The 22,859-nt window shown below is 39.8% G+C and overlaps 1 protein-coding gene across 2 annotated transcripts; it reads left to right on the forward strand.

The window, feature by feature from the left end:
* Positions 1-2,898: 2,898 nt before the first annotated feature.
* TTC5 (tetratricopeptide repeat domain 5) lies at positions 2,899-18,278 on the forward strand. Of its 2 annotated transcripts, XM_045527417.1 has the most exons (10): positions 2,899-3,008; positions 6,952-7,084; positions 8,014-8,225; positions 8,962-9,112; positions 9,474-9,565; positions 11,022-11,078; positions 11,620-11,766; positions 11,945-12,159; positions 15,579-15,723; positions 17,683-18,278. In XM_045527417.1, exons 1-10 carry the CDS (start codon positions 2,958-2,960, stop codon positions 17,800-17,802), a joined length of 1,323 nt encoding a protein of 440 aa, XP_045383373.1. In that variant the 5' UTR covers positions 2,899-2,957; the 3' UTR covers positions 17,803-18,278. The 2 variants fall into 2 exon arrangements, with proteins under 2 accessions (XP_045383373.1, XP_045383380.1); XM_045527424.1 differs by lacking the exon at positions 17,683-18,278 and having other exon boundaries at positions 15,596-15,717.
* The last annotated feature ends 4,581 nt before the right edge of the window (positions 18,279-22,859 follow it).

Consider the following 22,859-nt stretch of genomic DNA (forward strand, 5'->3'; position numbering starts at 1 on the left):
ACTTCAGCATTCCAGAATTTTTGTATCCACAGGGTTCCTGGAACCAATCCCCTGCAGATCCCAAGGGACAACTGTATTTTAAAATAAATCTACTTTTTTTTACCTTTTTGTCAACTGTTGCCTTGGGTTTTACTTATTTAGAAATGCACTCCTGGGCCGGGCGTGGTGGCTCATGCCTGTAATCCTAGCACTCTGCGAGGCGGGTGGATCGCTCGAGGTCAGGAGTTCGAGACCAGCCTGAGCAAGAGCGAGACCCTGTCTCTACTAAAAAAAAAATAGAAACAAATTATCTGGCCAACTAAAAATATATATAGAAAAAATTAGCCGGGTGTGGTGGCACATGCCTGTAGTCCCAGCTACTCGGGAGGCTGAGGCAGTAGGATCGCTTAAGCCCAGGAGTTTGAGGTTGCTGTGAGCTAGGCTGACACCACGGCACTCACTCTAGTCCAGGTAACAGAGCAAGACTCTGTCTCAAAAAAAAAAAAAAAAAAAAATGCACTTCTACTGCAGAAAATTTGCCAGTATGTTATTGATCTCAAGAAATTATATTAATTAAAATAATGTAAAGATTTATTTTTTGTTTTCCTTTATTAAATAGTGAGCATTTCTGATTACTATGACAGAAAGTAAATTGTTTAATTATTTCATTTAATTATTTAAAACGTAATGTCAGGAAAGAAATTTGAATGACATTCCCAGTAACTTTATGTCCTGTTAGAGGGAAGACTTGAAAGCATACTGGTTGGGGAGGCAGACCATCTGGGTTCTGGTTCTGGTTTTTCCCAAGTATTGATTGTACAAGTTGGAGTTTAAAGTTTCTGGGCTTTAAGTTTCTATATCTGTAAAATGAGATATTGAATTAAGTTATCCTTACAGCCTTTTCTGTCTTAAATTTTATGGTTGATTCTTATCGGTTTGGGACAAATTACAATGAATGGTATAAACCTAAATGCCAAGTCCCATTGTTTTTTAGGTAACAAAAGTCATACTGAAATCATTTGAGGATATTCTGTATTATGTCATTGTATTAGAGAAAGGCAAGTAAATACCCTTGTTCTACATGATTGAATAGCAAGCAAATAATGTTTTCTTCATTAGGAATATAGAGTATACGATCTCTTAATTTTTTTTTTTTTATTATACCCCAAAGTTAAAAGGATGAAAAATCTTTTTTTTTTTTTTGAGACAGAGTCTCGCTCTGTTGCCTGGGTTAGAGTGAGTGCCGTGGTGTCAGCCTAGCTCACAACAACCTCAAACTCCTGGGCTTAAGCGATCCTACTGCCTCAGCCTCCTGAGTAGCTGGGACTACAGGCATGCGCCACCATGCCCGGCTAATTTTTTCTATATATATTTTTAGTTGGCCAGATAATTTGTTTCTATTTGTAGTAGAGACGGGGGTGGGGGGGGGCGTCTCACTCTTGCTCAGGCTGGTCTGGAACTCCTGACCTTGAGCGAAACACCCGCCTCAGCCTCCCAGAGTGCTAGGATTGCAGGCGTGAGCCACCGCGCCCGGCCAGGATGAAAAATCTTGATTTAAAAGTTTTAAGGCCAGGAGCAATGGCTCACACCTGTAATCCCAGCATTTTTGGGAGGCTGGGGTGGGAGGATTGCTTGAGATTAGGAGTTTGAGACCAGCCTGGGCAACACAATGAGACCTTGTCTCTACAAAAAATAAGAAAAAAGCTGGAATGGTGGTGCGTGCCTGCAGTTGCAGCTGCTTGGGAGGCTGAGGCAAGAGGATTACTTGAGCCCAGGAGTTGGAAGCTGCAGTGAGCTATGATGATGCCACTGATAAAAGAGAGTGATCCCCATCTCTATAAAAAAAGAAAAAGCCATTAAAATATTTAAAAAGTTTTAAAACATCCCTCCTTGTTTCATAGCCAATGACACAGATTTTATAGATTACAGTACAAAGTATTTTCCTTCCCTATGCAGTTTATATTTTGTTGGAAAATGGTTTGAGGAAATGATATTATGTACATTTATGGTTTCTGCCTTGAATGTTTTACTTCTGTTAGATTCCCAGAATCAGTTTGAAGTACAAGTAAACTATAATTAAAACTGAAAAAGTAAAGGGAAACTGTCAGAAATATTACATGGAACTTTAAAAAGTTATTTGAGTTTAATACATTAATATGACACAAATTCAAAGGATACAAAAAAGACATAGAGTGAAGAGTCTCCCTTCCACCCGTGGCCCCTAGCCACTCTCACTCTTTGGAAGCAAGTGTTTATTGTCGTCAGTGTCTTGTGTCTCTTTCCAGAGATAGTCTTATGTAGAAGCAAAAATTTTTTGTTTAAAAATTGTGTTTATTTTTGAATAGGTAATACATGTAGATGGTGAAAAATTCAAAAAGATACAGTGAAAAGAATTTTCTTGGCTCACCCACAACATCCAGTTGCCCTTTTTACCTCTCTAGAGATAGTCATTGTTTCTGGAAAAAGTCCTTCTGGAAAAAGTCTATGGTGTATAGCATGATGGCTTTTATAGTACCATCCCCAGTATAGTATATTTATTAGGATAGCGCATTAAAAATGATAAAATTACTCATACAGAAAATCACTGCAAAGTCTGGAAAAAAATTCAGACAACTAAGTTACCATCCTACCACATTCCGTTCAAAATTTCAAACAGCACAAACGTGCACTGTCTTAACCTGCCTTTTTGGGGGTATTATAATCTTGGTATTAAATAAGTAGGAAGATATGAAACAAAAATATACCTTTAATTAAGCTGAGAATATTTTGTTTCCAGGATCGAGGAAAGAAACTATGAACTCAAAAGTGTGGTAGGTCTCCCTTGTGCTATATAGGCAAAAAAGTTGGTTTGGAGGAAAGCCCTTCAGGTGCAGGCAAGCCTCCAGAGCCCTAGATGTCGCTGTGGCTCCACCACGAGAGTGGGTATGAGTCTCTGTGGTTATAAAGTTGTGGGCAGAGAGGCTTAGAGTGGCTGGGAAATGATGGCTGATGAAGAGGAAGAAGTCAAGCCGATCTTGCAGAAATTGCAGGTGGGGCCATAGATTAAAATCCGTATGTGCTTTTGCTGCTTGGAAAGAAGCCGTTTATTGAGTGCCTGGGAATTTCTTGGCGCAGACACGGCGCTGCATGCATCTGTGCGGTTACTACAACAACTCCCGAGGGTGCAGCCGCCGCCGCCGGGGCAGCCTCCCGGGCCAGGAGAGCAATGCAGCCGTGTGCTGGAACCTCCTGCTGTACTGACTGCGCTTTAATTTCAGTCCTGTTTGGAAGAGGATTTGTTGCTCCTAATTTATTCATGTACATTTTTAGAGGAAGTTTTTTTCTTCTCGATTCGTCCTTAACAAACAGCATATATATTTGTGTGGGTGTGTAATATATATGGCAGATTTGCATGAACTGTTATTACATGTTGTTTTGATCACTGCAAAGTCCATTTCTTTAACACTTCTCTCCTTTGAAATTGGCAACAATACCAGTAATGGCCTGCACCGCAAGTATTTTGGTTAGTCCCCTTAGGACGTCACAGTTTTGATTTTTTTGAACATGTGTAATCCCGGCAGACCCCAGTCTGATGCAGAGGAGTCCAGACTCCACGTAGTTCACAGGTGACTGTGTTTCTGACTAGGACTAGTCTTTTGTACTTGGTAGTAGGAATTAACTAGTTGGCTCTTTACCTTTGTTTTAATGAGCCAAAATTTTCCTTATACCTCAGGAACTCAGTTCTTTGTGTTCTAAAACAGCCTAGAATTTAAACATTAAAACTGTCACAGGCTTGTAACTTGCTTAAAGGTGTCTAACTCGCAAATTTAAACATTAGTGAGATTTCTTTGTTTCTAGGTTAAAATAGTAACACTTTTTAGAGTGTGGGCTTGGCTTCACTTCCAGCTGACTTGAATTAACTTCATTTTATTCCCCAGTTGTGACTGGTTGAAATCAGAGATTATCAATCCTGGCTTCATATTAGAAACATTGTGTATATATGTTTGTATATGTACATAAAAAAAATCTGAAAAGGTATACTAAAGAGTGGTTATCCTTAAGGTTGTTTGGAGTGATTATGCGGAATTTTTTTTACTTTGTTTGTTTGTTTTGAGACAGAGTCTCACTCTGTCACCAGGGCTAGAGTGCAGTGGTGTCATCATAGGTCACTGCAATCTCAAACTCCTGGGTTCAAGCGATCCTCTGGCCTCAGCCTGTAGCTGTGAGTACAGGCGCATGCTACCACGCAGGGCTACTTTTTCTGTTTTTTATAGAGAAGGGTCTTGCTCTTGCTCAGGCTGGTCTTGAACTCCTGGTCTCAAGCAATCTTCCCACCTTGGCCTTCCAAAGTGCTAGGATTACAGGTGTGAGCCACCACGCCTGGCCTACTTACTGTTTTTTACATGTATAATATCTATTTGAGTTTTAACAATTTATGTGTATTGATGTTGCCATGAGAAAAAATTTACTCAAAATGTTCGGTCCTGCAAAACCAAGCCAAACAAAAAACCCAAACAATTTCTTGCATATTTGCTTTAACAGCTAAAAACAGACAATAAGACCCCTCTCTAAAACTCTTAATTTGAAGCCATGATGATTGCAGGACAAAAGGAAATTGGTTGTAATTTTCCATGAGAACTGCCTTTTCTAGGTTTCATTTGTGGTATATGCCCTAAGCAGCTTGGGACAGGATACTTGGGGTATCTTGGGGTGGTGGAGTAGGTGCAGGAATGGTATAAAGGAGTGAAGTAGAGAAGAGGAAAAGGATTAGATAGTGATGTTGCTCTCTGTGGAAATGGTGGTAAGCTTTGATTTCATTGTCACAGACATTGTAGGGTAGAAGGAATATATAAAAGGATATTTCTCAAAGTGTGTTTCACCATTTTCATTACCATCAATTTGGGGTGCTTGTTAAGAATGCAGAATTTTTAGTTCTGCTAAACTACTAAAATCAGAATGTCTACAGGCTGGGTCCTGGAAATAATATAATAAAATCTGAAAAGTACTACTGCAGAGGGTGCTAGTTCATTCTCTTCATTCTGGCTAGGATTTTAAATTAGGTATAGCATATATGTATTAGTTAGAACATGGATGATGGATTAATTCAATCAATATATTTAATGAGAGTGTATCCTGTCTCAAGCTCTGTTCTAGTGTTCAGGAATAGCTCTAAACAAAACAGATAAAGTTCCTTCCATCATGGAGCTTATATTTCAGAGGTGAAGACAGACAATAGACACTGAATAGGCCACATAATTTCAAATGATAAATACTATGAAGAAAAATAAGAATGTGATTTAATAGTGGAGGAGATGAGGAAGGAGTTACTTTGGGTAATTAGGGAAAGCCTCTTTGAGAAGTTAATATATGAGCTGAGATCTAAATGATGATGAGGAATGCAGAGATCTGGGAAAAGAGTGTCCAGGCTTGGGGAAAAGGCCTCCAGGTGGGATTGTACGTCATGGGTTTGAGAAACTGCATGAAGGTCATTGTGGTTTGAGTATTGTAGGAGGGAGAGTGGTAAGAATTGAAGTTTGTGGCAGGGTGGGTGGTGAGTCAGATCATACAGTCTGCTAGGTCATGGCAAGGAGTTAGATTTTCTTCTGTCTTCAATAGGAAACTATTTGAGTATTTGCGATATGATATACATTTTTATAAGATTAATCTGACTATGGTAAAGAGAATGGGAGAGATTAGAATCAAGATGATCAGTTAAGAAGCTATTGCAGTAGTCCAGGCAAGTAATGAAGCTGATGTAGTTCAGGATGATCATAGTGGGATGGAGACAAATGGGTGAATTTAGGATGAGCTGTGGAGGTAGTTGATAAGACTTGATTCTATGTCTCTGGTGCTATCTATTCAGTTTCAGGAAAGGATAGATACAGATTGAATATCCCTTATCTGAAATGCATAGGACCAGAAGTGTTTCAGATTGTGGATTTTTTTCAGATTTTGAAATATTTATTATATATAAATGAGATATCTTGGGGATGGGACCCAAAGATCTAAACATGAAATTTATTTATCTATGTTTCATATATACCTCATACACATAAGCTGAAGGTAATTTTATATAGCATTTTTGGTAATTTTGTGCATGAAACAAAGTTTTGACTGCGTTTTTTGACTGTGACCCATCACATGAGGTCAGGTGTGGAATGTTTCACTTGTGGTATCATGGTGGTATTCAAAAAGCTTCAGATTTTGGAGCATTTTGGGTTTTGGATTTTCTGATTAGGGATGCTCAACCTGTATTGGAAAAACTTTTCCTAATACAACAGGAAGACTCAGAGGCATTTCAAAGAGGAGAGAGAATATTTACTTGTAAAAAATGCATGAGAGCCAGAAGATGACTTGACAAAAACAAACAAACAAACAAACAAACAAACAAAAAAACAAAACCCACAATAAGCATTTAAAGAAACAAAACCTTGCAAAAATACCAAGGTTACCAAGTTCAGATTGGTTTGTTCGTGGTGGGAAACAACAGCTTTCTAGCACGTTTATCATATTCACAAAGGTCATGTTGTATTTTCAGGTATCATAGGAAAAATCAGTGGTAAAATTGTTTTTGTTAGGAAGTCCAGTTTTAAGGGTAAATTTCAAAGTATTATTCTTTGGAGACCAGAACCAGGTAGAATAATCTTGTTAACTTTTGGTTTATCTCAGGTTGCAAAGTATTTCCCTCCTGACTGTGGTATGTGAAGTGCTTAGTCATATTAGAAGCCCTACTGGGGCTAGGAGAGACAGAACTGTCATTATAGTGCGGAGACTGGTAGGGGACAACTTGGGACCATGAGAATGGGCCTGGGGCACTGGTTGCTTTTCCTCATGATCTTTGGCATTTTGATAGACCTGTCTACCTGCCTATTGTGCCATTCCTAGGTGAGGTAGGAGAATTAGTATTTCTAGGCCAAGAGCTGGCATGGCTAGCTAATTTCAAATTTTCTTGTCCAGTCTCTCTACTTAATGGTACCATTCTTACACTTCTAGGAACTGGTGGATCAGCTCTATTCATTTCGAGACTGCTATTTTGAGACTCATAGTGTTGCGGATGCTGGGAGGAAGCAACAGGATGTGCGGGAGGAGATGGAGAAGACCCTGCAGCAAATGGAGGAAGTAGTGGGTACGACTCCTAAAGAATGTGCAACCTCCTGCCCTTCACTGAAATGTGGTAGAGTTTTGCTGTCTCTCTGCAGACTCTTTGGTATTCTATTTGTGGCTGCTATAGGATTGTACAACAGAATATTTCTTCTAAGGGCCCCTGTGCAGGAAGGCAACCTTTCATTCTCTAAGCTACTTTTCCTAAAATTTGATTATAGCAAATGTCATGAAATAGAACAACATACTTGTTCGAACTATTGCAGTAATTTTCTTAACTGACCTTTCTGCTTTTAATTTCTTTTACTTTCAGATCAACTTATGTAATGACCATAGCTATGGTTATCTTTCTAGATCATTACTTTATGCATTTAATCTTATCCTATTGCCTGCCTCTTTGCTTAAGTATCTTTAAAGATTCCTTCTATTAACTAGGTGAAGTCTAACCCCCTTCTTAACCTGGTATTCAATTCTCTATTTTCTACTCATTTCTGACTATGCACTTATAGAGGAACTTTCCGTTTCATCCAGGTTGAACCATCTATTCTTCCATGAACATGCCACATGTATTTCTGTCCCTGTGTCTTTGTTTATATCATTTTCCAGCCTGGAGGGTCTTGTCTTGTCTTCTCTTGACTTTCTAAAGCCCATTCATTTGGTATACGCCATATGCTTCTTTTCATTGTTTTAATTTTCCATGTCTCTGCTTTGTCTTCACCAGATTATAGGCCCCTGTATGGTGGAAATAGTGCTTTCTATGTTACCCATTTACCTAATGTAGTACTCTGCTCATGGTAAGCTTTCAATAAATGTTTTGTTGATAAAGATTTTCCTCAATTCTTTTCATTCCTAGAACTGGCATACAGTCATTGTTTGATAGAAAGCATCCTGGTCTTTAACTTTAAGACTGCCTGGGTTTTTCCACTTTCCTTTGTCTCTTTCCCTTCCCGCTAGGTTCGGTTCAGGGCAAAGCGCAGGTTCTAATGCTAACTGGGAAGGCACTGAATGTGACTCCTGACTATAGCCCTAAGGCTGAGGAGCTTCTGTCAAAGGCTGTGAAGCTGGAGCCTGAGCTGGTGGAAGCCTGGAACCAGCTGGGTGAGGTGTACTGGAAGAAAGGAGATGTTGCAGCTGCCCACACCTGTTTCTCAGGAGCCCTCACACATGTGAGTTACCTGCTATCCCCTCAGAAAACACGGATGGAAAGGATGATAATCCCTTGATTCTATGAATTTCCCTATGATGTGAATACCATAGTAGTACTGAGTTTGAACTAGAACAGAATCAGAAGGGAGGAAGGGTTGGGGAATAGACCTGGATGAGGAAAATAGGTACGGGGACTGGGAAAGGAGGAAGGTGATGGGATCAGGTTCAGGGGCAGATAAATAATGAAGGAAAGTTAGCAACCAAACTGATCCCTGTAGATAGGATTCAAGATATAGATAGCAGCAAGAATTAAGATGAAAACTTGGCTAGGCGTGGTGGCTCACGCCTGTAGTCCTAGCACTCTAGGAGGCTGAGGCGGGAGGATCGCTCAAGATCAGGAGTTCAAGATCAGCCTGAGCAAGAGCGAGACCCCGTCTCTACTAAAAATAGAAAGAAATTATCTGGACAACTAAAAATATATATAGAAAAAATTAGCCGGGCATGGTGGCACATGCCTGTAGTCCCAGCTACTCAGGAGGCTGAGGCAGGAGGATTGCTTGAGCCCAGGAGTTTGAGGTTGCTGTGAGCTAGGCTGATGCCACGGGACTCACTCTAGCACGGGCAAAAGAGTGAGACTCTGTCTCAAAAAAAAAAAAAAGAAGATGAAAACTTAGATTTAGAAGGATTGAGGTCATGATAGTTCTGGAAAGGGGAAGTAGAATCAGGAGGTTGAGTGGATGTCTTTTCCATTTGCAGTGCAAGAACAAAGTCTCCTTGCAAAACCTGTCAATGGTGCTTCGCCAGCTGCGGACTGACACTGGAGATGAACATTCTCGCCACGTTATGGACAGTGTCCGACAGGCTAAGCTGGCTGTGCAGATGGATGTCTATGATGGCCGCTCCTGGTGTGAGTTCTCTCAAAAGATCTCCAGCAAGTTTCTAGAGCAGTGGTTCTCAACCATGCATTCATCTGAAACCCATCTTTTGAGTCTGACTCTAGGGGTTAAGCTGGGGCATCTTTGTTTTGAAGACACCTGAAAGGTGTTTTGGTGAACCACTATTCTAGGAACTCTTGGATCTTTTGATCCAAGATTAGAGACTGATGTTTTCACATAAGCAAGCCTGGGCTTTTGTATAGTTTGTTCAAATTTTTCTTTGGGTCCATGTTTGTCTCTCTATCCTTTCAAGTAGACTTTTGAAGGTGACCAAAATAATTCATATCTTGAACTTAGGCCCTGAGAAGATCCACCACTGTGTTTCTCTTTCAGATATTCTGGGGAATGCGTACCTTTCTCTTTACTTCAACACTGGCCAGAACCCTAAGATCTCCCAGCAAGCCCTCAGTGCCTATGCCCAAGCAGTAAGTACTTATGGTCACCCAAGCCAGATAAATAGGGACAGCAACAGAAGCAAGAACACCATTCAGTCTTCCTAGTGGTCCTTTAGCAAGCAGTGTGGGCAGTGTTTGCTGGCATCCCATGTGTGTGGTTTTGCAAAGATGTGTCTGCAGAGGTGACATTTCTTCTTACATCTTAAGTATTAGGAACCACTTGCAGTGTGGTGCGTGGGTGCTAGACAGCTCCTTGACACAGGTCCAGGTTTCTTACAGGCATGTATAACCAAATTGCTGAGCTTGCCTCAACATGTTCATCTTTTTCAATGGAAAAAAAGCTTATAAAGTCTAATGTTTAATAATATTTTTGCACATTCATTCTAAAGGGAAATTTAAAGACTAATTTCTTAATTTGGTTAATGTTTACATTTTAAAGAATAGTATGGTGTATACCTTCAAAATTTTATATTTATCTTCTACTAAATAGTTGCTTTTAATATAACTCTTAATTTTTTTTATCTAGACCTGCATTTTCAAACATACCTGAACTAACCATTTAAACAATTTAAAAAAAATTTTTTGTTTTTACTTTTTTTTTTTTTAATCTTTTGACAGGGTCTCACTCTATCACCTAGGTTAGAGTGTAGTGGCATGATCATAGCTCACTGCACCCTCAAACTCTTGGGCTCAAGCAGTCTTCCCACCTCAGCCTCCCGAGTAGCTAAGGCGACCGGTGCACGCCACCATGCCCGGCTAATTTAAAAAAAAAATGTTTAAAAATTACAGACAGTATCTCGCTATGTTGCCCAGCCTGGCCTTGAACTCCTGGCCTAAAGTGATCCTTCTACCTTGTCCTCCTGAAGTGCTGGGATTACAGGTGTGAGCCACTGCACCTGGCCCATTTAAACAATTTTAATTCATGTTGTTTGTACTTTTACAATGTGCCAGACAAGGGATAGAATAAAAATAAAATGAACATAGTCATGAATGTAGCCAGCAGTTTTTTCGCAGTGTATTTCTCTGTCCTGTCCTGTGGTGTCTGGCTATTTATTTTAATCAGAATCAGAATTTGGCTTTCCATGTGTGTTTTAAGGGAGCTTAGATGTAGACACATGATTCTGCACGTGTCTGGAGCCGGGCTCCTAGGCTTTCCTCACTGATTACCAGCATCTCAGTATTAAAATTTTTTTTTATCAGAATGCTTTCACATATTTCTTCTTATTCTACCTTTATAATACTGTATTGATAAATTATAATCATATTTTAAAGTTGCACATATACAAAAACCCTTACATGCCTGAGGTTTCAGGGACTGAATAATATTCTACACAAGCAGTTGTTATGTGACAGTGTGGGTATAGGTAACACCTTGACAAAAAAGAAACTTCAATTTTTCTAGGAGGAGGAGGTCTAGGACATATTGGACATGGCAGTCCTTAAGGTTGAGACAGAATCCACTGATGATCTTTTTATCCAATTATAGGAGAAGGTTGACAGGAAAGCTTCCAGCAATCCTGACCTTCATCTCAACAGGGCGACGGTAAGACCTCTGGGGTGGTAGTCATCTGAAGGTCAAATAAAGGAGACATCTAGGCCTTAGCCTGTGAGCAGAACTGAGTATACACAGACAGAAGGATGGGTCCAAACTGCAAGAGGAAAGCCACGCTATTTGTAGGAAGAGCTAGCTCAGTTTGACTCCAATGTCCAGTAGAGTCACTGGAGGGAGAGTAGCAGGGGCTGAGGAGGTGGGAGGGTAGGTAGAGAGTAGGGTTTAGAAGGCTTCTAAAATGTTACATATAAATATAAAGGTAGAGTGACCCAATATATGTAGCTTAACTATTTTAGAATTTGGAAATTAGCTTCTTTGAAATAATTCCATCTTTGGGGTTGTGATCGCCATGGTCAGGAGGAAGGATGTAAGGTGTTACCTGCTCTTCAGGCTGTTCATGGTAGGACAGGAAAATAACTGGGAAGGAAAAGTTTATTTTTCTAGATTCCTAGCTCATTGTGCCATTATTCCCTTGGCATAGTTTGTTTGGATACACTTATGATTGGGAGGTTTTTGATTACTTCTTGTACAGTTACATAAATATGAAGAGAATTATGGGGAGGCCCTGGAGGGCTTCTCTCAGGCTGCAGCCCTGGACCCAGCCTGGCCAGAGCCCCGGCAACGAGAGCAACAACTGCTGGAATTCCTGGATAGACTAACCAGTCTTCTTGAGAGCAAGGTAAAGAAGTCTAAAGGGCTGAATCCTACTCTGTTTCTGTTACTGGTCAATAAAATAAAAATAGAATAGGTTTAGGAGGTAGTGATCCTATAGAAGCGGGTAGGTAGGAGGGAAGGCCTAGATTCTCAAGGAAGATGACTAATTTCTAGCTTCTTAACCATTTCCCCTTCCTTTGCAGGGAAAGATAAAGACCAAAAAGCTGCAGAGCATGCTGGGAAACTTGCGCCCAGCCCATCTAGGCCCTTGTGGTGACGGGCGCTATCAGTCAGCCTCCGGGCAGAAGGTGACCCTGGAACTCAAGCCACTGAATGTGCTGCATCCTGGTGTGAACAGTGGTGCTGTGGTCCTGGGAAAGGTGGTGTTTAGCCTTACCACAGAGGAGAAAGTCCCCTTGTGAGTTTCTTTTGCCTTTCCTTTTTTTCACCCTTCTGAACTAGGCTCTCCCTGCCTGGTCTTTCTCTGGCAGTTGAGGACATTGTTAGTGGTCACAGATTAGTGTCTTCTGATTCCCTTCTGTGACTATCCCATGAGTAGTTATTGGCTAGGTGATGTCTAATAACCTCTTGATCAGAGGCTTTGTAGATTCTACCACTGCCCAGTTTTCCCCCTGAGTTTGGTGGTATGTAGATTTCTACATCCATAGCTAAAACTTGACAGGACATGTTTTCTTATAAGATGGTAACCTCAAAATTTTCCTGTGCCTTTGTGTTTTCATGATTATAGAAGTTGAAGGAGGACAAATTCTTAGTCCTGTTTGGATTTAGGAATGCTTAGGCAGTTCTGGAAGGTGGGCTTTGAGTTCGAATTTTAGGCCTGGTTGGGAGCTTGTGTCAGACATCATTCAACGAATAGTTATTGAGCATCTAGTACGTGTGTTGTAGGGAGTGAGGGAAATAAAAAGAAACATAAAGGACCCAGGCAAAGGGTGCTCACAGTCAGCAGAGGAGATGAATTAAGAATATTCACTTAGAGAATTTTTAGATTTTGAAAAATTAGGGTTTAGTGAATGCCATCATCACTCCTTGGTCCTTTACTCACTTTCTAAGCCCTGGTTGACTGGTTTCCCTTTTTTTCCCCTCCCACTACCGAAGTTGTTTTTTTCCTAGGATCACCACTGTTTCTCTAGGCAACTGATCCAGTGGCTTCCACTACATGGATTCATAACATTCTGGCCTATCTCTCAGTATTGCCTTTCATATCCCTTCTGTTTCATCCAAACTGAAATATTCACAATTCCCAGTGTGTGTCTGAACTTTCTCTGTGGTATTTTCTAGAGGTGCGTGTATTTGGTGAGTCGAAGAGCAAGAAGATAGTTGAGAAAAGTTTACTTAACTAGAGCAGACCCTAGAGCTGAGAGGAATGAGAAAGGGATATAGACAAAGGTAGCTTTTAGGGGACTTTGAGAACAAGTAAATATTTTGCCACTCCTTGTTTTCTCTTTTTCTGCCCAGCTTTTAAATGTTAGGTTTCTAGGGGTCCGTTTTTGTTCCTTTCCCCTTTTCTCTGTGTACCAGTTTGGCATATAGTTGCCAACTTTGATCACTTGTCAGTGGTTGCCTGACAAACTACGTGGAAGGATTCTTAGGCTTTGACTGGGTTCGTCAGGAGAGTGCTGTGCTTGATTGCAGTGTTTCCCGTGAATTCAGGTGTGCCAAGTGATGGCATGAGCACTTCACCATCTCATCTATAGATCATCCTGCTTGGTGATGTCATACAAACCCAACGCTTTGCTTTGGCTGCTTCCTCTACGCTCACAGGTATACCTCCAGCCCAGGCTTCATTTCCAGGTTTTGGATCCTTATATCCAACTGCTGCCAGGCTCCAGTCAGAAATCTCTAAATCAGTATATTCAAAATATTCACCTTACCTTTCTCTGTAAACCTGTTTCTCCTCCTTGGATTCCCTGTTAATGAATGGTACCACTTCTCCACTCAGTTAATTAAGACTTCTGGAACTTGTTCTAGACTTCTCCATATTCCTGCATCAAAGCAATCACAAAGTCCTGTAGGTTTGCCTTTTTGTCCCTCCTTCTCTGTCTCTACTACCTTAATTCAGCTCCTTATCATTTCTCCAAACAGGTCTCCCTGACTCCCTAGTTTTCCTCCAGTGTTCCACAGTGCTGCCAGAAAAGTGTTTCTCAGATATAAATCTGACCATTGCCGTTTCTTATTTAAGATCTCTTACTGGTACTGAGTATTTATTTTGGGATAGAGTTTGAACTCCATGTCTTAGCTTAGCACTCAGTGTCCTTCATGATTTGTTCCCTGCCTCTCTTTTCATTATCTTCTGTCACTTTCCCACATATACCCTCTGTCCTAACCATGAGATAGTTTTTTATGTTTCAAAGAAGAGCTATTTTCATGCCTCTGTGCCTTACATAAAATTACTTTGCCTGGATAAGCCTCCCATTTCTTGATGTAGCTAACTTTTCACCTCAACATTTTGTTATTAAAATTTTCAAACATAAAGCAAAGTTGAAAGAATATTACAGTGAACATCTGTGTACTCAACCACTTATATTCTACCGTTAACATTTTACTAAGTTTATCACATATCTGTCTATCCTGCTATCAAAGCAAGTTACAGAGATCAGTATACTTTCCTTTAAATACTTTAACATATAATCATTAATTGAGTTTACTATTTGTTTACAACTTTTTCAATGTAAAATTTGCATACAGTGAAATGTGCAAATCTAAGTGTGTATTTCTTAAGTTTTGACAAATGCATATATCTCTATAAACCAACACCCCCATCAAGATAGAGATCATCCGAAGCGAGGTATCACAAGAATGGAAGAATAGGCTCCACATGTACTCGCCATCAGATTGACACTAACTGATCAACATTATGGTGCTCACATGGTAGTAATATTCTTCAGGGATTTGGGGGGCTGGGAGTGGGTAAAGTCATAACTAATGACGCAGTGAGCATTGTAGGGGGGAAAAGGCACACCTCAAATCATGGTTTGGGTGTGGCAAATTCATAACATGTAACCAAAATGTTTGTACCCCCATAATATCCTGAAATAAATAAATAAATAAAAAGAGATCATTACTTTCACCTCAGGAAGTCCTCTTATGCTCCTTCAAAGTTAATCTCTGTTGTCCCCCTCAGAATTTATTTTCCACTGAGGATTAGTTTTCCTGTTTTAACCCAGCTAATTTTTCATCCTTTAAGATTCACTTTGAGGATCACCTCCTCAAGGGAATCTTTCCTACTTTCCAATTTTGATTTAGATATTTCTCCTCTGGGTTCCCACAGCCCAGCCTGTGGCTTCACTAAATTCAGCACAAGGGAAAAGCTATTCTAGCACCCATCACGCTGTACTGTAGGTGATGATTTTGTTTGACTCCTGCTAGACTATAGGTCATTCATAGTTGAATTGATATCATATTGCTAAGCACAATGCTTGACACATACATAATAATCAGTGAAAGTTTGTGAAATTAAACTAAATTGACAGTAATGGTTAGAGGCTTTGGTAAGGGTATGATAGTTAAATTGGTAGACCAGGAATAGTGTTACAGCTGTAACATTTTGGGCTAGTTCATCATTAATATTTGTTGTAGGCCTCAGTATGCATGTGTTGTAAATTCTTGGCAAAGTGACAGATTAATGAGTTTAAGACAAATGTGAACTTGGATGTACAAAGTGGATGATGGTACCTGTCATAAGTTTTCTAAGTAAGTAATTGAGAAAGCATTTGTTTATTTTGCTGGTATTGTGAAAACCACTATTTCTGTTCTTCTTTCCTGCCCACATGTCTTTTTTTCCCCCCCCCTCTCTCTTAACCTATCTTAACTTGGCAGTACATTTGGCCTGGTAGATTCAGATGGACCTTGCTATGCCGTGATGGTGTATAACATGGTGCAGAGCTGGGGAGTGCTTATTGGGGACTCTGTAGCCATTCCTGAGCCCAACCTTCGGCTTCACCAAATTCAGCACAAGGGAAAGGTGAGTCATGGCTAGGTTCTCTTCCAACTTATGGGCTCTGAAAGTGGAACCAAACCTATCTTTTTTTAAAAAATAGATATAGAGGTAACGCAGATGTGAGTGTGTGTATATGGTATATATATGTGTGTGTGTATGTAATTTTTTGGTATATGTATAGGTTAATTTTTTATATGTGTGTGTATATGCTATATATATTTTTTTATTAAAAAAGGGAAACTACTTGTAAGGAAAAATAAAAGATGGACAGAGGTATTATCACTCAGATGTTACTACTGTTAACAGTTTGGTGTATATACCTGAAGTCTTTTTTCCTTTCATAAATATATGCACACATATATGTATATTTTAATCATAAATGGATATTGTATGCAAATATTTGTGAACATATTCTATGTTTTTACATATTTTACCACATCATTTTTGAATTGACACATAGTAGAGGTGATGAAGACGGTGATGATAGTTAATATTTCCTGAACACGTAACTGAGTGCTAGACACTGTGTTAAGAGTTTAACTGCCAGCATTGCCTGTTCAGTCCTCACAAAAACCTTATGAGTGTAGGTATTTAACCAGTTTTTTGCCTGTTAGATCAGGGGTTGGTAAACTATGGCCCATTAACCAAATCTGACTGACTGCCTGTTTTTGTTGAGAATAGTTTCTTTATTTTTAAATGGAAAAAATTGAAGTATAAAATTTTATAATACATGAAAATTACAGGAAATTTAAGTTTCAGTGTCCATAATAAAGCTTTATTGGAGCACAGCCACACTCCTTTGTTTATTGTTGTCTGTGGCTGCTTTTGCACGACAGTGTCAGTGGTGGATTGTTCTGCCACAGAGACCATATGATCGACAAAGCCTGAAATATCTACTCTCCAGCCCTTTACAGAAAAAGTTTGATGACTGCAGATCTAGATTATTTCTAATTTTTTCCTACTATAAAAGTACTATAGTGAACACTTTTATATCTTTGCCCATATCCGTGATTATTTCCTCAAATGATTTTCTAATGTAGAATCCTGGGTCTAAAGGGTGTGTAGAATTCTAAGGATTTTGATACATACTGCCAGATTATTCTTTGGAAGGTTGTACCAGTTAGCTGTTATTACTGACAGTGAATGTGAGAAATTGTTTCCCTGCAGTTTTCTTCTCAACTCGTGGTAGAAACCTCTGAAAAATTATTTGCTAATTTTACATGAAAAATACAGCATCAGTAGTTTTAATTTATATTTTTTATAAATTGCCATTTTTGGTCACTTGCCCATATTCCTGTTAGGACTTTTAAAAAAATTGATTTATGAGAACTTTTTAATTTACTTTACTTTGACTTAAAAGAGCTTGCTTCACACTCTGGTGGAACAATATTTTTTGGGAGAAGATCTTTTAACAATATGTTTTACAACTTAAAATACACTTGAACTGATAATGTGAGCTAATATCTTTTTTATTGTTAGGATACTAAGCATAATCTATACACTCTGTTTCTTCCTCTTGATATAAAAGGAAGACGTAACTTTAATTTCTGTTTGGCAGATTAGTTTAGGGCTGTGTAGACACCTGGACTGAGAATTTCTCAGAATTTCCGCTGGCTCTGGCCGGCTGCTAGGTGTATTTAGTTGATTGTCAAAAAAACACTGTGGGAAAGGGCAGATTGTGTGAGATGCTGGTTGCATCCTTTTGTTAAGCAGTGCCAGAAACCTGCCTTTTTTGAATCAGATAACTGTCCATTCTTGTAGTGACACTACTGGTACCCTAAATGTCCCAGAGTTTCCTTCTGAAGATTAAAAACTTTGGGAAAATTATATCCCCTTTGTTAGCTCAGTTTTATCTAATGTGGAGGTAGGGGGTGTATATACTGGGAGCAGGGAGGCAGGGGAATTGCAGGTGGTATATCCTCATGCTGGAGTATTTTCCATCTTGGAATCTGTAATAAACCTAGATCTCTCTGCCTTTTCTAGGACTATTCCTTTTCCAGTGTTCGTGTGGAGACGCCCCTCCTGCTGGTGGTGAACGGGAAACCTCAGGGCTCCAGCAGCCAGGCTGCTGCCACAGTGGCATCGCGGCCGCAGTGTGAATGATTCCCTGACTTGCGTGCTAAAGAGGGAGTGGAGTAGAGGAGATAAGCTCAAGGCACTCGGCAGCTGGACCGGACACATCCAGTGACTCAAGTGGGATGGGGGGATGTTTAAAATGAAGACTTTACCTTCCTCTGCTCTGTAAGACACCTGTGTCTCTTCTGTCTCCCCAGCACCACATTCCAGTTCTCTCCAGGGCCACGTGCTCCCCTGGTATATTTCTCCTGCCTTGTTTACTGCTCTCTGTTTTAAGCTAAGAGCATGAAATTGGTAGAAGTGTTGGGATCTTGCCATGGGACAGAGTCCCCGAGGTTCCTGTTCTTTCCTCCTTCCTGAGCCTTGTGTATATATCATTTCAATATTTATTGCAAAGGGAGGGGGCTTAATTTTTTAATGGCCTGGTTTTTGAGCAATTTTTATTTTTAAAATTTAGGTCCTTCCCCATCTTTGGGGCTGGAACAGAATTAAATTTGTTTGGAGAAAAAATACCGTGTCGTTTGTCCTGCTTCATTCCCTTTAGGCTTGGATTCTTAGTTTTAGGATCACTTCAGTCTATTGGAGTGATCGTCTCGAAGCTTGCCCTTTTTTGCGGTCACAACATAAAGGTGAACTGTTTCTAGGCCATATAGTTCTGTGTGATGAAAAATAGATTCTGGCAGACGCAGCCACTGAGTCGCTGGGCAGTTTGTGTTGCGTCAGCTGCGTGAGGGAACCCTCTGCGTCGCGTTATCGGCGCCGCCCGGGCTCTAGGGGGCGCGGTCGCCGGCAGAGCTCACAGGCTGGTCGGGGTTCTGGGTCCGCCCGACGCGCAGACCCGGCCGCTGCGGCCCGGCAGACGGCTCAGGAGGCCCCCGCCGGACTTCTGCCGGGGCCGAGGGGTGCGGGGCTTCGGCCGCGGATCCAAGCACCTGGGCATCCCCACAGCTAACTTTCCTGAACAAGTAGTAGAAAATCTTCCAGCTGACGTATCCACTGGCATTTATCGTGGTTGGGCCAGTGATGGAAGTGGAGACGTCCACAAGGTGGGGGTAAGTATAGGATGGAACCCATACTACGAGAACGCAAAAAAGTCCACGGAAACTCACACTATGCCTGCCTTTAAAGAGGACTTCTATGGGGAAATCCTCAATGTGGCCATCGTTGGCTACCTCAGACCAGAAAAGAATTCATTTAATTCCTCTCTGTTTTATGAAGTTTTATGTTTTTTTCTTTCATTGTGACTTTTTTTTTTTTAAATAATTTTTATAAAGATACAGGGTCTTCCTTTGTCACCCAGGCTGGAGTGCAATGGCATGATCATAGCTCACTGTAACCTTGAACTCCTGGGCTCAAGCCATTCTCCCACCTCAGCTTCCTGGGAGGACAGGCATGAGCCACCATGTCTGCCTAATTTTTTTTATTTTTCGTGGAGACATATGTTGCCCAAGCTCGTCTTGAATTCCTGGCCTCAAGTGATCCTTCCGCCTCAGCCTCCCAAAGTGCCGGAATTACAGGTGTGAGCCACCACACCCAGCTAAGTTTTGTGTATATTGTGATTTAAATGTACATATATTTTTTCTAATGAGTTTTAATTGGCCCAGCACCTTTTATTAAAGAATAAATCCTTTTCCTACTGGTCTTTAAAGCCCATTCTGTCTTTTTAAAAAAATTTTTTTTTGAGACAGAGTCTCACTCTGTTGCCGGGGCTAGAGTGCCATGGCGTCAGCCTATCTCACAGCAACCTCAAACTCCTGGGCTCAAGCGATCCTCCTGCCTCAGCCTCCCAAGTAGCTGGGACTACAGGCATGTGCCACCATGCCTGGCTAATTTTTTCTATATATTTTTAGTTGTCTGCTTAATTTCTTTCTATTTTTTAGTAGATACGGGGTCTCGCTCTTGCTCAGGCTGGCCCATTCTGTCTTAAATCAACTTTTCATATATATATAGGTCTGTTTTTAAACGCTCTATTCTGATCTATTCTGGCCTATTTGTTTATTTCTATACCAATACCACATTGTTTTATAGTTTTATAAGAAGTCAGTATCAGACAAGTTCTTTTATATTCTTTACAAGTGTCCCATTTACACTTTAAAATCAGCTATTAAATTTTCATGAAAAATACCTCTGGGATTTTGACTGGGATTGCATTGAATTTATAGATCAGTTTAGGAAGAATAGGCATCTTCCTAACATTAATTTTTTTTTTTTTTTTTTTTTTTTGAGACAGAGTCTCACTCTGTTGCCCAGGGCTAGAGTGCTGTGGCATCAGCCTAGCTCACAGCAACCTCAAACTCTTGGGCTCAAGTGATCCTCCTGCCTCAGCCTCCCAAGTAGCTGGGACTACAGGCATGCGCCACCATGCCTGGCTAATTTTTTCTATATATATATTTTTAGTTGTCTGGTTAATTTCTTTCTATTTTTTAGTAGATACGGGGTCTCCCTCTTGCTCAGGCTGGTCTTAAACTCCTAACCTTGAGTGGAGCGCCTCGGCCTCCTAGAGTACTAGGATTACAGGCGTGACCCACCGCGCTTGGCCACATTAAATCTTCTTATCCATGATTTTCTTATTCATTAAGTCTTCTCCAATATCTTTCAATAATTGAAAGGTTTTGTGTATCTTTTATTAGATTTATTCCTAGCTACTTGACAGTTTTTGCTGCTATAAGTAGTATTTTTGAAAATGACATTTGCTGACTGTGTATGGGAATAGAAGTAGAATTGGTTATTTTATATGTTTTTTGTAGCCATGACCTTTTTAGAACTCTTTCATTCTAATAATTTGTTGATTCTTTGGGGTTTTCCATGTACACATAATGACTATTTTATGTCTTCTTTTCCAATCTTTATTTACTTATTTATTTATTTATCTGCACTATTTAGGACCTCTAGTATGCTGAATAGAAGTGATAGCAAGCATCCTTGTCTTGTTCCTATACTTAAGGAAAATGCTTTCAATGTTTCATCGTTAAGATATTTGTTGTATGTTTTTACATACACTTGATCTTAGATACTAAGTTTGGTTTAAGTTTTTATCAAAATATTTAGATTTTACCTAATGCCTTTTCTGCACTTATTGAAATGGCAAATGATTTTTTTTCCCTTAATCTGTTAATGTGGTGAATTAGAGTGCTCAACTTTCAATCAATAAACCAAACTTGCATTCTTGGTACAAACGTTACTTGGTCAGGATATATTTTTTTATACATTGCTGGATTAACTTGAGTAATATTTAGGATTTTGTATCTGTGAGTCACAAGTGATATTAGTTTATGAGCCTGTACTTTTTATTTATTAATGTATTCTAGTCTGGTTTTCGTATCAAAATTGTATTAGCCTCATAAATGAGTAAAGAGTGTTTCCTCTGTTTATTTGAATTTTATATAAAATTGGTTTATTTTATTTATTTATTTTGGGTAAAACTTACCTATATATTCATTAGGACCTGGCATTTTCTTATGGAAAGATTAACTATTGATTTAAATTCTTTAATGTTTATTGGATTGAATTATTCAAGCTTTTGTTTGAGCAAATTTTGATATTTTATATTTTTCTAGTAATTTATACATTTCATTTAAGTCTTCAAATTTGCTCATCTAAATATATGCTTATTGTGTTCTCTTGCCTTTCTTTCTTTCTTTCTTTTATTTTTTTATTTTTTTGTGGGAGCCTGTCTTTCTCCATTAGGCCAATGCTATCCAGGAAAGAATGTTCCTCTCTTGTCTGTGACCTGTCAGTCTGTTGAGTATTGGGGAACCGCAATGCCTGGTACTGGCAGGTTTGTGGCCTTCATTCTTTCTAATCTTGATCTTTTATATTGAAGACAAAGATGCTATTTTTATTTTCCAAATGAAAATTGTGTCACTCTGTGTATAAGCCAGAATCACGTTCTCAATTTTCCTAGGATTTGGTTTGTTTTCAGCACACTCGCAGCTCCTAGCAGATTTGCATAAAGCAGGCAACCATGGGGGAAGTTCTCCTAGAAAGCTGTGCACGTTCTCAATTTTCCTAGGATTTGGTTTGTTTTCAGCACACTCGCAGCTCCTAGCAGATTTGCATAAAGCAGGCAACCATGGGGGAAGTTCTCCTAGAAAGCTGTGCATGTATATGTGGTGTGGGGTGACAGAATGGGGCATAAGTGGGAACATATGGGAAAAAGGAAACTGCTCTGGCTTCTTACTCCACATGGGAGATGGCATTGTACAGTGGGAAAGAGAATTAGATTTTTGCTCCCTAATTGTAACTTTTTCATTTATTTCAGGAAGTTAAATATACAATGATGTAAAATTAAAAAGTTTAAAAAAATATATAGAGAAAAAGCTTCATTTTCATTCCTGACCCTTAGTTCCCTCATTGAAGTAACTACTCAATTTTTTTCTTTTTCCTTTTTAAGATATTCTCTCTTTATATAAGCATAGTGGTGTATTGCTTAAAAAAACACAAATAATGCTGCCTGTGTTATACTAGGCAAATCTCTTGAACTTCAGGATTAACTTCCTTAAATTCCTGAGTGGAAATACTTATACATACTTGGCAAAACCCACAGTGATTTTGTGGAAATCGATCAAGTAGTATTTGTGAACAGGATTTGAAGATCATCAGGTATTTTATAAGTACAGGATAGAGGGGAGGGTAGTCATGGAAGTTTTATCATCCTACACAAAGGGCAATGAGTCACATGTGATCTAACTTGACAAGAGCGATTCTGAATTGGTAGCAGGGCTGTGTGTCAGCAGCCTTCTGGCTAACTCTGCAGGGTGTACTTCTCACATGTCCCGTCCCTCTCATAGCATGTTGGGGTTTCCTTCATGGCTAATCAAGAGATACCATTTGCACCTTAATTGTCCCAAGTGTCACTTGGGATAGGATATGGAAATTTGCCAGAGTGTGGGACACCTCCGCCTCCCTCCTCCCCTTTGCTCCCTCTTCGTGTTCAGGGAGTTAGTATTGGAACTCGGCTGATGCAACAGTTTGAGTCACTGTCCCTCAGTGCTGTGGGATCTACTCACTTTTAATTGAGAGTTGCTGGAATCACTTCTCCCTCCCTCACTCTGAATTCCTTTTCTAATTGGCTCTCAGAGGAC

The sequence above is a fragment of the Lemur catta genome, chromosome 1 (assembly GCF_020740605.2).
Source record: "Lemur catta isolate mLemCat1 chromosome 1, mLemCat1.pri, whole genome shotgun sequence".
Classification (NCBI taxonomy): domain Eukaryota; kingdom Metazoa; phylum Chordata; class Mammalia; order Primates; family Lemuridae; genus Lemur; species Lemur catta.

What these genes read in the sequence shown, in the direction of transcription:
- TTC5 (XM_045527417.1), top strand. Translation starts at nt 2,958, where the DNA reads ATGATGGCTGATGAAGAGGAAGAAGTCAAGCCGATCTTGCAGAAATTG. An exon ending in TTCATCTCAACAGGGCGACG is followed by an intron (nt 11,079 to 11,619) that starts GTAAGACCTCTG and finishes CTTCTTGTACAG; the next exon opens with TTACATAAATATGAAGAGAA. An exon ending in ACAGAGGAGAAAGTCCCCTT is followed by an intron (nt 12,160 to 15,578) that starts GTGAGTTTCTTT and finishes TTAACTTGGCAG; the next exon opens with TACATTTGGCCTGGTAGATT.